Source organism: Dermacentor variabilis, chromosome 3, assembly GCF_050947875.1.
Source record: "Dermacentor variabilis isolate Ectoservices chromosome 3, ASM5094787v1, whole genome shotgun sequence".
In the NCBI taxonomy this organism is placed as follows: Eukaryota; Metazoa; Arthropoda; class Arachnida; order Ixodida; family Ixodidae; genus Dermacentor; species Dermacentor variabilis.
In genome coordinates, this window is record NC_134570.1 from 223476990 (window position 1) to 223496014 (window position 19025).

General features: G+C 47.3%; 1 protein-coding gene across 1 annotated transcript in view; it reads right to left on the reverse strand.

Moving 5' to 3' along the window:
* LOC142575034 (neprilysin-1-like) overlaps positions 1-19025 on the reverse strand; it is a 622756-nt gene that overhangs the window by 25753 nt on the left and 577978 nt on the right. The window contains exon 17 of the mRNA XM_075684001.1: positions 14630-14766. Within this exon, the coding sequence (XP_075540116.1) occupies positions 14630-14766 (137 nt within the window). The remainder of the gene's footprint in view (positions 1-14629; positions 14767-19025) is intronic.

Below are 19025 nucleotides of genomic sequence, written 5' to 3' on the forward strand. Positions count from 1 at the left end.
GCAATAGAGACTGAAATAATCTCATAGGTGGCGGCAAGGGTAAAGAAACCTGCGATGAGTAACTACTTAAGAAGAAAAAACGAAATCAGGAAAGAAACCATTTACGATAACTCAAAGGGAAGCTCATTACTTTTCGAAGCGAGATCGGGATGCCTTAGAACACGCACCTATAAAGCGATATATAAGAAGGAAGAAGAAGCATGTGCTTGCTGCGGTAAAGCTAGGGAAACTACGGAGCATGTTCTGTTAGAATGTGAAGACTCCTACCCAGCGGTCCATATAGGCACCACTGGTCTCCTTGAAGCCCTTGGAATCAGCGAGAGCAGTGGAAAAGTAAACCTATCCGCAATAGGGATTAGTAAGAGGAGATTGGAGGATTGGCGGAATAAAAGTAGGGAAACGACAAAAAACGGAGACGTACAAAAGCAGACTTCGCAATAGGGGATCAGAAAATTTGGTTGTGGGAGTTCATAGTGTTTTTTCTTCTTTAACCTAGGTAGGTAGGATATTAGACAGAATAATAGCTAAAGCGTAGTGGTGCAGCCGACCTCCCCATTCCAAAGGAGACGCTCACAACATCCATTTTCCATCCATTTGGTCCACAGACCACGTTGGTTGTACTCAGGGCTCGTTGTAGTAAGGTGGTAGTTCAATTATATTTTAGAAGTGCGTAGATAAAATGTGCTCGTTGTCATGTGCATTAACCATCGCAAAACCTCCGGACTCGTGTAACACCATTAGTTCACCTTCTGCTTCGTGCGATCCACCAGTGTCGTGTACTATTACAGCGCCCGTCCGAGCTGCCTTTGTTCCGCCGAGCTGCCTGCCCGCGCTCTCGTGAAAAGTCTGGTACTGGGGCTTTGAATCAAGTGTATGGAAGGCTTTGTTGAAGGTTGTGCTTTTAGGGAGCTGCAGTTCATCGGAAGTTGTACAGTGTTTGCGCCAGCAAAACGTCGGTGCCACGGTGCCTCTGCGACGAAGGAGCGTTTGCTAAGTCTTGAAAGGTAAGCAAGTTTGGCGCTTGCGCGCATTCTTGCAGCTTATGGTTGATGTAATGAGCGCTGTGTAACTAGCTAAAGGAGAGTGCTTTCTGATCGTAGGTTGTCAACGTTGCTCTGCTCATTTAGCAAACAATTTCACGAAAGCTTCCTCTGATGTTACAGCGTACTTGTATTCTGCTGTGAAATATATGCTACCCGCCTTGATTGCTATGACTGAATGGGCACACAATTATGAAAACACTGAAAGTCTTTGCTGTTTGTTTGGTAGTTTCTTGGCAAGAAATTCTTTGTTATATAGGCATTCCCTCAAGCACAGTACATGTGTAATGTCTACGTCGATGTGTCATGGACTTCACGCGTTGGCACACGATTGCTATGTTTGATGCTTAACCAGATATAACTTTGTGTGAAAATGTTTGTATGTATGCAGTTTGGTCTGAAGGTCCACGCCGCGAGATCCTATTTGCATTGTTTATGTTCTTGAGTGTCTTCGCGTACTTGTCTTCTATGTTGCAGATCACATATAGGCCGATATTACAATAACGAGGTTTATTTGTAATCAAGACATTGCTATCAGACGCTGGCCTTTACGCTATCAGACGCTGGCCTATATATATTCATTCATCTTAAGAACAGGATGTCAGCTCTTGCAATCGTAGGTTAGGGCAGTGCGTAATAAAGTAAGGACTGCGATTTTGTCGTGATATTTACCGCTGGATTCTATGCCACTGGTGTTGCCCACCGCTAACGGCCGGCTATGCCAGTACGTAACACGGGCCGGGGCGTTGGTCAGACCACTAACGAATAGCGAAAAGGAATAGCATCGCTACAAAATCGCGGCGTAGCTTTCAGAATGCTTTTCATGTGCTCAATATTTTTTAATCCCATGTTCTATGTTTTAATACATATTGTCGTTTTGTTGATGATCGTCCTGGTAGTCTGTTGCTGCTGATTTCGTTCCTTCCTGAAATTTCACTTGTTACAAAATAGCAGTGAAACCTCCTGAGATATAACGAAGATACATTCGCACAACCACGCGCACATTGATGCAGATGGCTGTGTGAGGCTTTCTTTCCAATTCCACATGACACTGGTAAATCAAATTTTCAGGTTCACAGCGCAATAAATTAAACATTTCTTACTGTTCAAGGCTATGCGGATTCTGAATTAAGGCATCTCTACATCCCGCAGGAACCTGCTGCACTGCCGCAGGCTGGACTGCACAACGACAAAGCAGCTGATATGTGTGCTTTCACAAAGGTGTGTACAAAACTGGCACCACCTTGCGAGTTGTACGATACGTTTGTGTAATATGCAATCATTTTACTGTATTGCAGTTTTCAGGACTTCTAGTGGCTGATCACGAATTTTATATATTGGTGGAGTGCCCTCAGTTTAGTGAACTTACCTAAAGTAGCCTCCTCTGAGTTAAATATAATTGGGGGCTTAATAATTATGCCTGATATACTCCGTATAGACTTTATATTAATTTAGGCAAATTGCCTTTTTAAGAACTGCGAATTAAGGTTTCGTGCTGTTAATAATGCGCTCTAGAGCATCTACAAGAATGTGTTCTACCACCTGAAGACATAGTTTAGGCAAAAAGTGCCTTAAGCAATGCTTTCGCACAAAAGTTTGACAGAAGTTTGACAGAGTTTGACAGGAGCCTGTCTGGTTGGCATGAATTATGACGAAGAATGACATACACCAATCATAGGCAACTATAAAAGCAATACATTTCGGCTTCCATATGAAAGCCTGGCTCACAATGGGGCAAAATATTAGAAGTTCATTTTTTAAGTATACCTTAGCATAAGACGGGGGAGGGTTCCTAGGTTTCAGTTGAGGGTGTGTCTGGTTGATTGTACCTCTAGGGATTCCGGGTACAGACATGGCTTCCAGTTTCTTTCCTGGCCGATTATACTAGATTTCATCCAGTAACCATTGTATTTAGTCGTTGCTGGATGCTCTGCCAAGCATTTGATGCCACTCTTTTCTTATCCACATTGTTTTTTTTTAGCGTAGCCGTTGTTTAAAGCTGCCTATCACCACAATGCATATATCATTCATATCTCAAAGCTCAGAATTTATGCCAGTAAGATTGTTGTTACGGTTTGTTAGTGGGATGGTTGTCTCGTTGGCTAAGCATGGTTCGTCACTGGGATGAGTCTCTTGTTTGTTTAGCTTCTTGCCAGGTTCTTATGGATTTCATTTTGTGCACAGTGAGATGTTCCAAACGAACCTTGCATATACACGAAAACGAGATTTACAACAGAGATTGCATATATGCAAGGGCACATACATCTGTGAATAAAATACTCGAGCCTCATTTCTGCCTATAGAAGAAAAGTTATCCCTTGTCGAGGCCATGGCTGCTTGAACTAATCAACCTCCGAGCGAAAGTCTTTTATAATCACTATTTTTGATATCTAAATGCTTATGCGGCATGCACAAACCGCTTGCTTTAATTTTCCACTAGGATGAGCTGTGTAAAATTTATAGTTGGGTAATAATTGCAATAATTAACTCATTTCACCTCTCTTCTAATGACTCTAGAAAAGAGATGCTTCTACCTTGACAAACCTATCATGAAATTAGTTTGTTGAGGCCCAATATACAGGACTTTCTAAACTGAAGGTATCAGTAACTATTAAAGACTACGCTACCTATAAAAATGCTGCTTGTGTATGTGGTTTATTCACTTTGTCAGAGAAAATCATTGCACCCAAGTGTAGTCAGTAAATTGAAAACTGCATGTCTGGAAGGGGAAGTCAGACAATTGCATTCGAAGACAAATGCATCTTGTTTGATACTTCTCGATCACTTGTACGTCACTAATCAGCTTGACGCTTGGCCCACCACTCAATCAGGCTTGAAGCTTTCAGTGTCTGCTAATCACTAGAACAGCCTCAGATCTCACTCTGTGTCAAGGGGTAACACGCATTTGCTTAGATCTAGGCAGATGCATGTCGTTATTTTGTATTGAAGTTCCCGTCTTAGGTGAAAGTGCGCAGCTCAGCACAATGCATGCATGGTAAACGTAAGGCTGTTTTATTCTTGAAAATGAATAAGCAAGTAGTAGCTCTGGCCATTTTTGCAAACCTTACCCTATTTCCTAACCATTCCTTGATCAAAACTGTATAAAATGAATGTGCGCCTGTTCTACTGTTTCACAGGTAGACATCGGTGACGGGGTATATTGACACATGTACTTATCTTTATCGGGCGACCAAGTTTGGCCGCCTAACAAATGTTATCGCGCAGCGCAGGACGCGCCTGCATGTAAAAGAAGTTTCTGGAATGTTATCGATGGTTCCGTCCACTGTCTTTCAACCGCAACTTGTGTAATCTGATTGCATGTATGCGCGACGCGAATAGTGTAGAACTTTGTGGAAGACACGCGGGTCTCATCGCTTAATCTGGAACATTCGACGACTGATTTATAAAAGCCGACGCGCTTGACCCGCTGATCAGATTTTCGACAATCGCCGACCGTGTTCGCCGCTATCGTTGTTCTATAAGTATAGCCTCTTTTGTGGGCACAGGTTCGCCCAATAAAAGTTAGTTTTGTCGTTCACAGTATTGCTGCTGTGTTATTCAACGTCACCACATCGTGACATATGGTGGAGGTGCTTTACGTTCATGTACCGGACGCCCCCGACAAGCCGTAATCCAAACCCGGACCGCAAAGACAACACCAGCGCCGTCCCGGAACATAGAGCAAGCCGCCGGCTACAGCAGCTGCCCCCGGAACACGGAATTCTACCAGAGACGACCAAGAAGATCGTCAGAGAAGTTCGTCCAGAGACGACCAAGAAGACAGCCCCAATGCCCAGCCGGAGCAGCCCCAATAGTTCTGCAGCAGCCCAGGGAGCCACCGACGTTCCGCGGTTCCACATTTGAGGACCCGGAAAGCTGGCTAGAGACGTATGAGAGGGTCGCTACGTTTAAGAGTTGGAACAGCGACGACAAGCTGCGGCATGTCTCGTTCGCATTGAAAGACGCAGCCAGGACCTGGTTCGAGAATCGAGAAGCCACCTTAATGACGTGGGACTTCTTCCAAAGCGGCTTCTTGCAAACGTTTACAAGCGTTGCGCAAAAAGAGCGAGCCCAAGCGCTACTAGAAACCAGAGTGCAGCTGCCAAACGAGACGATCGCGATCTTCACGGAGGAGATGGCCCGTCTCTTCCGGCACGCCGACTCGGAAATGTCGGAGGAGAAAAAAGTCCGCTTCCTGATGCGGGGCGTCAAGCAAAAACGTTTCGCCGGACTTATTCGCAACCCGCCAAAGACCGTAGCTGAGCTTTCTGCAGAGGCATCGTCGATTGAGAAAACTCTGGAGATGCGCACCCGGCAATATAACCACGAGGGGCTCACGCCGCAGTACGCCATCCAAGGATGGGGTTCGGACGACCTGCAAGAGACCATCAGGGCCATTGTGCGCGAAGAACTGCGCAAGGTCCTGCCTTCGTCGCAGCCTCAAGTGGCCTCGATCGCCGGCATCGTGAAAGATGAGGTTCAGCGATCGCTTAGAGTTCCTGAGGTGCAACCTCAGTTACCGCAGCCCCAGCCAGGAGCGATGACCTACGCCGCCGTCGCAAGCCGTCAAGGCCCCCCTCCGCGACAGCGCCAGGGCCCTGTAACGCCGCAATTCCGTCGCCCGCCGCCGCCGCCACCACCCGTCGCCCAGCGCAGCTACCCAAGGAAGACAGACATTTGGCGAGCCCCCGACCACCGCCCGCTCTGCTATCACTGCGGAGAAGCCGGCCATGTGTACCGCCGATGCCCATACCGCGACTTGGGACTGAGAGGGTTCTCGGTCAACGCGCCGCGTCCACAGTTTGGAGAGCGCCCACGTGACATCGCCGACTACCTCGCCGCTACTCAGTGGAGCCCTCGACGACCGTCCCGTTCGCCGTCACCAGGCCGCTACCTGTCGCCGCAGCGCCGACCATACACTGGCCCAGCCCGGGGCCGGTCAGCGAGCCCATATCCGGAAAACTAAAAGCCGCAACCGGTGGAGGTGCGGTTGCTGTTCGTCGAACTGACGAAGATCCTCCGCCACTGACGAAGACGACGAAGAAACCATCTCGACGACTTAATCATGACACGCCGCCGTCCCTACGAAGTCAGGAAGCCAAGACTACACCGATGAAAGACGACTTGACGACGCGACGTACCAGCTTCAGTTCAACACGACGCAGCCGTGATCTGACGCAAAGACCCAACTGCAACGCCAGACAAAGAACCACTGACCTCGACGTGCTTCTCGACGGCCACGCAGTCACTGCCTTAGTCGACACAGGGGCCGATTACCCCGTAAAGAGTGGACACTTCGCTGCCAAGTTGAAGAAAGTTAAAAATGCATGGGAAGGCCCTCAAATTCGAACCGCTCGAGGACACCTCATTACGCCGACTGGAATTTGTACGGCAAGAATTACCGTTCATGACCGGACTTACCCTGCCACCTTCGTTATCCTCCAACAGTGCTCACGAGACGTCATTCTCGGCATGGACTTCCTGAACCAACACGGCGCAATCATAGACCTGAAGTCGAAGTCAAACGCTGTCGGAAGATAAAGCGATACCGCCGGAGAGCCCTCGTAGTCACCACGCCTTGAGTGTGCTCGAAGATCAAGTAAGCATCCCGCCTCGCTCCAGCATTGTTATTTCGGTCGGCACCGAAATACCCGCTGACGTAGAAGGTGTCATCGAAGGCGACCAACGTCTACTGCTAGACCGCGAAATTTGCGTCGCAAGAGGGATAGCTCGACTGCATGGTGGGAAAGCGGAAGTGATGCTAACCAACTTCATCCAAGAGTTCAAGCACATCAGCAAGGGCACGACAATCGCGTACATCGAGGAAATTCTGGAAACGAGCAATGCCTTTGTCCTCTCAGATTCTGCCGCATCTACCCCGCCGACCATAGTCCCCGAACCAGACTTCAACGTAAATCCAAGTCTCCCCATGAGCAGCAAGCAGCAACAGCTCAGAAGTCTTCTCCGTCGATACAAAGACTGCTTTTCGACATCATCGAGGATTCCACAAACACCAGTTGCAAAGCATCGCATCATAACCGAAGAGTGCGCTCGACCACTCCGCCAGAGCCCTTACCGAGTTTCGACGCGTGAACTTGAAACTATTAGGCAACAAGTCGACTAAATGCTGCGCGACGACATCATCCAGCCGTCGAAAAGCCCGTGGGCATCTCCTGTTGTCCTGGTGAAGAAAAAGGACGGTGCCCTACGTTTCTGCGTCGATTATCGTCGACTGAACAAAATCACGAAGAAGGACGTATACCCCCTTCCGCGGATAGACGACGCATTGGCTCTGCAACGCTAAATACTCCTCGTCGATGGACCTCAAGTCTGGCTACTGGCAAATAGAAGTCGACGAGACAGATCGCGATAAGACCGCCTTCATCACGCCAGACGGCCTCTACGAGTTCAAGGTCATGTCATTCGGACTATGCTCGGCGCCTGCAACGTTTCAGCGCGTCATGGACACGGTGTTAGCTGGATTGAAGCGGCAGACGTGTCTTGTTTATTTGGATGACGTCGTTGTCTTCGCCGAAAATTTCGAAGACCACCTTAGGCGGCTTGCGGCAGTACTAGAGACCATCAAGTTATCAGGGCTCACTCTGAAGCCAGAAAAGTCCCCTTCGCTTACGATGAGCTTCTGTTTCTAGGCCACGTCATCAGCAAATGCGGAGTACGCCCCGACCCGCAGAAAACAACTGCCATCGCAATGTTCCCGCAGCCCACCGACAAGAATGCAGTGCGTAGATTTCTTGGCATGTGTGCCTACTACAGGCGATTTGTCAAGGACTTTTCACGCATCGCTGAGCCGCTGACACAGCTAACTAAATGTGACGTCGAGTTCAAGTGGGAAACGCCGCAGGCCGGCGCATTTGAAGAACTCAAACGACGCATGCAGTCGCCGCCGGTACTTGCGCACTTCGACGAGTACGCTGATACAGAAATCCATACTGACGCCAGTAGCCTAGGCCTCGGTGCCGTTCTAGTCCAGATGACGAACGGAGTCGAAAAGGTGATAGCTTACGCTAGCCGGTCGCTGTCAAAAGCGGAAAGCCACTATTCTACGACCGAAAAGGAATGCCTCGCCATCGTTTGGGCTACAGCTAAATTTCGTCCTTACCTTTATGGCAGGTCATTCAAATTCGTCAGTGACCATCACGCGTTGTTGTGTTGGCTAGCGAATATAAATGATCATTCAGGACGACTGGCGCGATGGAGCCTCAGACTACAAGAATACGACATCACTGTAATCTACAAGACCGGACGAAAACACTCCGATGCCGATTGCCTATCACGCGCCCCCATTGACCCGCCGCCGTAAGATGACGAGAATGACGACGCCTTCATTGGAATGATAAGCGCGGAAGACTTCGCTGAACAGCAAAGGGCAGACCCGGAGCTAAAAGGCCTTGTCGAATATTTGGAAAGACACACCGACGTTGTCCCCTGGGAATTTAAGCGCGGATTATCTTCCCTCAGGCTTCAAAACAATCTACTCGTGAAGAAGAACTTCTCACCAGTCCGCGCCAACTACCTTCGTGTCCCGTCAGGACTTCGTCCAGAAGTATTGCACGCCCTACATGACGATCCGACCGCTGGACAGCTTGGATTTTCCCGGACACTGTCGAGGATACAAGAAAAGTATTATTGGCCCCGCCTGACCGCCGATGTCGCCCGTTATGTCAGAACATGCCGAGACTGTCAGCGACGCAAGGCACCGCCGACAAGGCCAGCCGGATTACTAAAGCCAATCGAGCCTCCTTGCCGACCATTCCAGCAGATCGGGATGGACTTCCTGGGACCCTTTCCGACGTCCACAACCGGAAATAAGTGGATCGTCGTGGCGACGGACTACCTCACCCGCTTCGCTGAAACTAAAGCACTGCCGTAAGGTAGCGCAGCCGAAGTGGCGAAATTCTTTGTCGAAAACATCCTCCTGCGACATGGCGCCCCAGAAGTCCTCATCACCGACAGAGGAACGGCCTTTACAGCGGAGCTCACGAAAGCCATTCTGAAATACAGTCAGACAAGGCACAGGAGGACAACGGCCTACCACCCGCAGACGAATGGTCTTACGAAGCGGCTGAATAAGACCCTCGCCGACATGCTAGCGATGTACATCGACGTCGAACACAAGACCTGGGATGCCCTTCTGACGTACGTAACATTCGCTTACAACACGGTGGTGCAAGAAACAACACAGATCACACCGTTCAAGCTGGTCTACGGTAGGAACCAGACGACGACGCTCGACGCCATGCTGCCGCACGTCACTGACGAGGAGAACCTTGACGTCGCTACCTATCTTCAGCGTGCCGAAGAAGCCCGACAGCTCTCCCGCCTGCGGATCAAGAACCAGCAGAGGACCGACCGCCGACACTACAACCTCCGACGACGGTTCGTCGAGTACCAGCCCGGCGACCGTGTTTGGGTATGGACCCCGATACGCCGACGAGGACTCAGTGAAAAACTACTGCGACGCTATTTCGGACCCTACAAGGTCATCCGACGTATTGGCGCACTGGACTATGAGGTCGTGTCAGACGGCATTTCGCATTCATAGCGGCACCGCGCACGATCTGAAGTGGTCCACGTGGTGCGCCTTAAACCCTTTTATGGACGCTGACGAACTTTCTTATTTTGTTATTTTCTTTGCTACGAGTGCTTCTTTTTTTATTATTACTCTCGTTTGTTTGCAGCATCGGGTCAATGCTTTTTGAGAGGGGGGTAATGACACGTGTACTTGTCTTTATCGGGCGACCACGTTTGGCCGCCTAACAAATGTTATCGCGCAGCGCAGGACGCGCCTGCATGTAAAAGAAGTTTCTGGAATGTTATCGATGGTTCCGTCAACTGTCTTTGACCGCAACTTGTGTAATCTGATTGCCTGTATGCGCGACGCGAATAGTGTAGAACTTTGTAGAAGACACGCGGGCCCGAACGATTAGTCTGGAACATTCGACGACTGCTGTATAAAAGCCGACGCGCTTGACCCGCTGATCAGATTTTCGACGATCGCTGACCGTGTTCGCCGCTATCGTTGTTCTGTTAGTGTAGCCTGTTTTGTGGGCACAGGTTCGCCCAATAAAAGTTAGTTTGGTCGTTCACAGTATTGCTACTGTGTTATTGAACGTCACCACCACGTTACAATATGTTGATAAGGGCCTGCTGAAGAGGCGGCGCATGGATGCTAACAATTCAGGCTTGCAGTTCGCGAGGGGCCTCCCTAAAGCTATTTTTACAAAGCAATTTGTTGAAGGGTGGTTCTTTTTGGGCGGCCGTCAAATTCCCATAAAAGCCTTCCACAGAAAGAGCCATTGGATTCCAGGAAGGTCAGCGCCATACTAGGTTCGTGTGTGAAAAAGAAGCATCTTAATATTCTTTGTGCAGTTTTCAACAAGACTCTTTCCATGGAAATTTCAGTGCTATCTTACGGTAGTGCTTGCTTTCCTGGAAAAATAGCTATTAGCCTGATTATATTAGAATATTTCGCGGTACAACGCGGACAGAACACAGGGAGACGTTCTGCACGAACAACAGGGCAATCTGTTCAAAAACAAACAGAACAGAGACACGTCTTCGTCATCCCCCAATCTCACTCTCACCCACTAGGCGGAGTCCGTTAGTGCGCCCATCGTCGTCGTCGTCTGCATAAAATACACGCGTCAATATTATAATACAAGCTTGTCCAACATAACTGCAGAACTGTCATTACTGTTGGCATATGTATTTTTGTGATAGAAGCCCTGGTCCTATGAATGCACTGATAATCCAATGTACTGCCTTGTGGAAAGCTAACATGTTTAGCAACAAGATCACTTTGACAATGTCTGCCTGCACAGCAAAGGCATTTTACAATCTTGCTGTAGAACGCCCATAATGCCTGTTCAACTGCTTACACGTTGCTTGTATCATTTCTTCGTTCTTAAGTGCCGCACTTAAATCAAATCGTCTATATACCTACGCCCAAGCAAAGCTGTGACACAGTTTCGACTGGCACCTTGCCTCTCCTAAGATAATTCACACACATAAAACTTCCATGTACTGGTCACGATACGAATATGAAAGTTCATTAAACTGATGTTGATTTGCAGCTTTTGTTTGTAGGTGACTATTGGTATCATAGTGCTTATGTGTCGTGTATCTGCTGGTGTTGCTCACATTCATCCCGCTTCCAGCTCTAATACACTATTTCAGCCATTTTTGCATTTTAGAAGGACTTTGCACAAAACGGGTGGAGTTGTTTAGAGCTCACAAGGGTCAAAGCTTGCATCTTGTGCATTTTCGTTCTCAGAAACAGATGCCTGGTGTATTGCAGTGTCAGAGTAATGAAACCAATATATTGCCTTTTTTTCTCTTTTCTGGACTACACAACGCCACATTGTAGTGTCCTACCAGGGGAACTCAAAAACACATTGTCTCCACTACTATCACGGGGCTATTAAACGGATGAATTCAAGCACACATATAAACCTGTCTTCTTATGTTGTATGCCAAACCTGGTCAATTGGCAACGTGTGACACCTGCCTTTTTTAGCGCCTGCTTCTTTGTGGAAAACAATTCCTGTACGTATTCACTATATACCTTACAATGGCCAGCATACTAAAGTTTCTTGACAAACGTCAAGCTAATTCATGCTGCATCAATATGGAAAATAAGTAGCTTTCATTAAAACTTGCATGCTATTCACTAAATAATTACTGTAGTCAGTTGAATTGTATATCCTCTTTAAAATGGCAACAGACGTACGTTACTCAGAACGTCATTACAGCGCTAGCTGAAGTCCAACAAGGAGTTCTTGGGCAGTTGCAAAGAGCTTTTTAGGAAGTACATAAAAATTTATTCAGGGATAATGAAATGTTTGTAAATCCTTGCAATGTAACCATGGCCAATAGTTGACATGATGTTACTGGCAAGTTACTTGGATGTATAGAGGTGGTTAATAAATAGTCGGTTCACAGTTTTTATAGGAAGGACACAAAAATTTATTCAGAGATAATAAAAGGTTGGGGGGGGGAGCTTGCTATATGTATCCGTGTCCAATAGTTGACATGACATTACTAGGAAGTTGTTAGGATTCATAAAGGCGGTTAATAAATAGTCGTTTCACAGTTGACACGTTCTACCAACTTAAGATAATAAGCAGTCGGTAAGAATTTAATCGACATTTTGTTTATTTTTCCAATTCAATATTGGTGACCAATAGTCGGTAGCATGTTGCTAGGAAGTTCTTACGGTGTCTAAAGACGGTTTATTTTATCTCCATAGGTTCTTGTAACATTTGTCTAATGACGGTTTATTCAATGTTACTAAAAAGTTACTAAATCGAGCAACCTCTGTGCTACGTGACCGTTTCACTGTTATTAAAAATCGCAAGTCGCGATTTCATTGCGCTCAACAGGAAGCTTCGTCTTCCTGTCTAAATATTTGTCAATGTGCACCGTGTCATTGCGATATAACTTGTGCGACTGTCAAGCCCACTCTCTAGCTTTCTCCGCGATTCCCTGTGTCCTGTCAGTGGTTGCGCTTATTTCACTTGTGCTTACTTATAATGCTGCAGTGGCCTGTAGGATGCAATACTTGTTTTAACTCGTCTGCCTTAGTAAAAAACAACAACAGGATACTCTGCTGTCTCCAACGTCGTTCTTCCGTTTTATTAGTAAAGATCACTGTAGCAATTCTGCCTCGCCTTTTGTCACATTACAATAATTAGTCTCCTGGGCTTTCCATCCCGTCTATTGCCACTTCGACGTTTTGAATATTCTTTCTTGCTTTTCGTTTGACAATGTGCAGCGCTAGTCTCTTTCGTGCATCCTGATCATCTTTTGCACTCCCCTGCTTTATGAAAGCTACAGGCCCCAATAATTTAGGCGGCCGTGCTTGGCACAGAGAGGTAGGAGTATAGGTCCTCACTCGGCAGTGAATATTTCGACTCACTAGCTCACAACTTTCGACCGATCGCGATGGCGGCAGAGCAGCTTCTGTGTTCCATACTGACGAGAAATAGCGCAAAGGAAAAAAATATAAGGGACCACGATACGAAACGAAACACAATACAATAAGATACGAAACGATACGATACGAAACACGATACCAGCGTAGACTAGCAACTGTACTTTGTCAGAGACATAATTACTGTATACAATGGCACAAACCCGTGTAAAAGCTTAAAGCTTAGCGACTATATCGTACATCTCTAGTTTATGCAGCATCACAGGTGGTCTTGCAACGCACATGTCACCGGACTTGTGGATAAAGAATGATTCAGCACTCTCCCGCGCAGTCCCATATTTCTGCCTTGACAACACCTTGATTGTATTCAGCAACGGTTTATTTCTTGCAATATAGGCACAAATTAAACCACGGCCGCCCTTTCAACGAAGCTCTGTGGCTCATTAATCGGTTATTCAAGTACCGTTCGGTTTGGCCGATGTACCACTTCCCGCCGGACAGGGGAATGTGATCACACCCAGTGCGGATAGCTTTTGGATCTAAATATCGGGATTAGGTGCGACCATGCTCGTAAGTTGTATTCACGAGGTCTCTAAGCCCGTTTTTAATTTCCGCTCTGGTCATTCGACGTTAGTGGAGAGCGGCATTGCCACATCTTGCTTGGAATCTGCCTTGCGCTTGTCATGCTCGCATTGAATGACTCAAGCTTTTTCTAACCAACACAACAGACTTAGGCAATCAAATTATCTAGTGAGTACCTTTGGCTTCCCTCAGTGAAAGATTACTGAGGAATTCAAATCGCAAACGAAGGGCGTCATGACAAGAGATGTTAACGCTAATGTTAAGCCAGTCGCTACTATTCCGTATCCGCAGGCTTTGCCTCACCGCGTGTGGTAAGACATGCATGTGGTGAGACGCATGTGGTGAGGCGGTGGGAAGCCGATTTGGTGTAAAAGTCTTCTTTTAGGCAAGAAATAAGTTGCGCCGCATCTGCGCAGCAGTAGCAAGAAAGTTGAAGGCGGTACGGACATAAAAAATGCAGTGATCATGACGTTAAACACCGTGACAGGTTGGTTGTGCGTGGAAACCGTTACGGTGTATCCCATTGCCCTGTCCTGCGGGAAGTGGTACATCGGCTGAACCGGACGGTGTTTGAAGAATTGATTAATGGACCACAGAGCTTATTTCAGAGGGTAATCGTCGGCTAATTCGCGCCCACATTGCAAAGAATGCGAGTGTAAACCTCTGCTTAATGAAACTAAGTTGTTATCAAGGCATAAAGATAGGACTGCGCATCAGATTGCTGAATTATTCTTTATTCACAAGTCCGGCGACATGTGCGTCGCGAAGTCGTCTGTGATGTGCATAAGTTAGAAATTGATTATACAGGCGCTAATCTTTAAGCTTTTACAGGTGTGTGTGCCTTGGTCTGCGCTCGTATCGTGTTTCTTTCTCGCCCCTCGTTTTTTTTTTCGTGCTTTTATTTCTCGTCAGTATGGAATACTAACTAAGCCAGCACTTCCATGCTCTCCGCATAACTGCCGGCGCTGCCTACAGGAGTAGTGACGTCCTTATCAAGGGCACTTGTTTCAGCGAGGAACGCTGCCTCGATCACTGGGCGAAGTGATGCACTCACCGTCAGGTTGAGTTCGCGCACGGTGAAGTTTGCGTACTGCTCCACAAGGCAGCGCATGTCTTCAGCCATAGTGCCGTTGGTGCCACCGGGGGGCTCCTGCCACACGGCGCGGCTGCGCTCAGGGTCGTACATGATGCCTGCGAAGATGACGAAACGATTATGCGGCGGTGTTGCAGCTATAGCGTAAGCAACTCAGAGTGCCATAACTTCGTCTTTTTCGTGGATTCAGAAAAGTCGCAGTATCTCCCGAATCGTGATAGCAAAATATTTAACTGCTATACGAAGTACGTATAGCAGTTTTACCGGCCATGTAAACTCGTAAATATTCGCTTACAACTTAAATTAACCGGCACAGTGTCACGCGCCCACTGGCAAACACAAACACTTCTCACCCGGTGAACGGGGACACTCGCTCTTAAAACGCTAGCTTGAGGATGAGTGGTAGCAGCAACGAACGACTTTACCTTCGCATGACTGTCGCTTCAACACTAACTAGGCGGCGAGAACGCACCCACGCGAAGCTCTCAGTTCTCGGCACACCTAGGCTCTGCCCACATCGCACATCAGTTTCAAGACAGGGTCCGCACGGCCGCGCTCAGCGGCGCCATACCCAGCCGCAGCCTCAGTAGAACGCCCCTCCCACTTTTCCGGTGCTTTGCGCGCGATGGAAGACGGTGCGCTTCCTCCCTTGCGGACGCGAAATCGAGCAACCATCCTCAGCCAGATTTTGCAAGTTTTGACTCGTACACAAATCATGCTGCGCGCGGGCACGCTGTTATGGAACTTTCGCTTTATACGGAACACTACGGCGTCACCGACGACGACGGCGATAATGCACCTGGAGTGTCTATATAATTGCAACCGCAGTAAAAGGCAGAGTACGAGGAAAATAAAGCGCACGTGAGTCTTTTCTACCACGCGCACCGCGTCAGCGACCACTACAGGTGGGACCCCACGCTGATGTTAGCCAACGTGATTTTCTACCTGAAAGGAACGGAACGTGTGTGGTACTTTGACGCATGAAGAGGATCTAACAAGTCGGTACGTTTGCAAGGCTATGATGATGGTGAGTGGGGTGTTTTGTGCCGCAAGGGCCAAATATGGCCAAGGAGCGCGAGGCCAGTGTTAATGATTTCCAAGTGGAGCTATGAATAACGAGAGGTAGATGTCGCGTGGCTGTAAAGGGGCCTAAAAACAGTCGCTGTAAAGTGCGTAAAACCTTTATGAGATAAAATTGTGCCAATGGTTAATGAGCGGTACTATGGGCACAAAAGACACATTTCAATACCATCATGACATGGTAAAATATGTCACAGGTGAACGTTTGCAAGAAGCACTACTACGTCATCAGGGCCCCCGAAACGCAAGGACCTGCAGGCATGTGTTATACTAACAACTATCACAGCGGTATCCTCTCGAAAAAGAATGTGCTATGAATTTATGGGGCTAAAAACGTGCAATCCGACATTATTCAAAACTCCTACAACTGATTTGGTGTCAAAGAAGGGTCCTGCGCTGACAAACATTACAGGATGGAGACGGGTTCATTGGCCATATCTAGACGAAAATGTTTCTCTCAGCTTCGGCTTCCCGACACTCTAGGAGGACGTGGAGGACGGTCAGCCTCCCACCACATCTGTCATAGGTTGGAGGCTCACAAACCTAAGTGTGGCTTAATCATCATCATCATCATCAGCCCAGTTACGCCCACTGCAGGGCAAAGGCCTCTCCCATACTTCTCCAACTACCCCGGTCATGTACTAATTGTGGCCATGTTGTCCCTGCAAACGTCTTAATGTCATCCGCCCACCTAACTTTCTGCCGCCCCCTGCTACGCATCCCTTCCCTTGGAATCCAGTCCGTAACCCTTAGTGACCATCGGTTATCTTCCCTCCTCATTACATGTCCTGCCCATGCCCATTTCTTTTTCTTGATTTCAACTAAGATGTCGTTTACCCGCGTTTGTTGCCTCACCCAATCTGCTCTTTTCTTATCCCTTAATGTCACACCCATCATTCTTCTTTCCATAGCTCGTTGCGTCGTCCTCAATTTCAGCAGAACCCTTTTCGTAAGTCTCCAGGTTTCTGCCCCATATGTGAGTACTGGTAACACACAGCTGTTATACACTTTCCTTTTGAGGGATAGTGGCATCCTGCTGTTCATGATTTGAGAATGCCTGCCAAACGCACCCCAGCCCATTCTTATTCTTCTGGTTATTTCAGTCTCATGATCCGGATCCGTGGTCACTACCTGCCCTAAGTAGATGTATTCCCTTAACACTTCCAGTGCCTCACTACCTATTGTAAATAGTTGTTCTCTTCCGAGACTGTTCATCATTACTTTAGTTTTCTGCAGATTAATTTTCAGACCCACCCTTCTGCTTTGCCTCTCCCGGTCAGTGAGCATGCATTGCAATTGGTCTCCTGAGTTACTAAGCAAGGCAATATCATCAGCGAATCGCAAGTTGCTAAGGTATTCTCCATCAAATTTTATCCCCAATTCTTCCCACTCCAGGCCTCTGAATACCTCCTGTAAACATGCTGTGAATAGCATTGGAGATATCGTATCTCCCTGTCTGACGCCTTTCTTTATAGGGATTTTGTTGCTTTCTTTGTGGAGGACTACGGTGGCTGTGGAGCCGCTATAGATATCTTCCAGTATCTTTACATATGGCTCATCTACACCCTGATTCCGTAATGCCTCCATGACTGCTGAGGTTTCGACTGAATCAAACGCTTTCTCGTAATCAATGAAAGCTATATATAACGGTTGGTTATATTCTGCACATTTCTCTATCACTTGATTGATAGTGTGAATATGGTCTATTGTTGAGTAGCCTTTACGGAATCCTGCCTGGTCCTTTGGTTGACAGAAGTCTAAGGTGTTCCTGATTCTATTTGCGATTACCTTAGTAAATACTTTGTAGGCAACGGACAGTAAGCTGATCGTTCTATAATTTTTCAAGTCTTTGGCGTCCCCTTTCTTATGGATTAGGATTATGTTAGCGTTCTTCCAAGATTCCGGTACGCTCGAGGTTATGAGGCATTGCGTATACAGGGTGGCCAGTTTCTCTAGAACAATCTGACCACCATCCTTCAACAAATCTGCTGTTACCTGATCCTCCCCAGCTGCCTTCCCCCTTTGCATAGCTCCTAAGGCTTTCTTTACTTCTTCTGGCGTTACCTGTGGGATTTCGAATTCCTCTAGGCTATTCTCTCTTCCACTATCGTCGTGGGTGCCACTGGTACTATATAAATCTCTATAGAACTCCTCAGCCACTTGAACTATCTCATCCATATTAGTAACAATATTGCCGGCTTTGTCTCTTAACGCACACATCTGATTCTTGCCTATTCCTAGTTTCTTCTTCACTGTTTTTAGGCTTCCTCCGTTCCTGAGAGCCTGTTCAATTCTATCCATATTATAGTTCCTGATGTCCGCTGTCTTACGCTTGTTGATTAACTTAGAAAGTTCTGCCAGTTCTATTCTAGCTGTAGGGTTAGAGGCTTTCATACATTGGCGTTTCTTGATCAGATCTTTCGTCTCCTGCGATAGCTTACTGGTTTCCTGTCTAACGGAGTTACCACCGACTTCTATTGCGCACTCCTTAATGGTTCCCATGAGATAGTCGTTCATTGCTTCAACACTAAGGTCCTCTTCCTGAGTTAAAGCCGAATACCTGTTCTGTAGCTTGATCCGGAATTCCTCTAGTTTCCCTCTTACCGCTAACTCATTGATTGGCTTCTTGTGTACCAGTTTCTTCCGTTCCCTCCTCAAGTCTAGGCTAATTCGAGTTCTTACCATCCTATGGTCACTGCAGCGTACCTTGCCGAGTACGTCTACATCTTGTATGATGCCAGGGTTCGCGCAGAGTATGAAGTCGATTTCATTTCTAGTCTCACCATTCGGGCTCCTCCACGTCCACTTTCGACTAACCCGCTTGCGGAAAAAGGTGTTCATTATCCGCATATTATTCTGTTCTGCAAACTCTACTAATAATTCTCCTCTGCTATTCCTAGAGCCTATGCCATATTCCCCCACTGACTTGTCTCCAGCCTGCTTCTTGCCTACCCTGGCATTGAAGTCGCCCATCAGTATAGTGTATTTTGTTTTGACTTTACCCATCGCCGATTCCACGTCTTCATAAAAGCTTTCGACTTCCTGGTCATCATGACTGCATGTAGGGGCATAGACTTGTACCACCTTCAATTTGTACCTCTTATTAAGTTTCACAACAAGACCTGCCACCCTCTCGTTAATGCTATAGAATTCCTGTATGTTCCCAGCTATTTCCTTATTAATCAGGAATCCGACTCCTAGTTCTCGTCTCTCCGCTAAGCCCCTGTAACACAGTACATGCCCGCTTTTTAGCACTGTATATGCTTCTTTTGTCCTC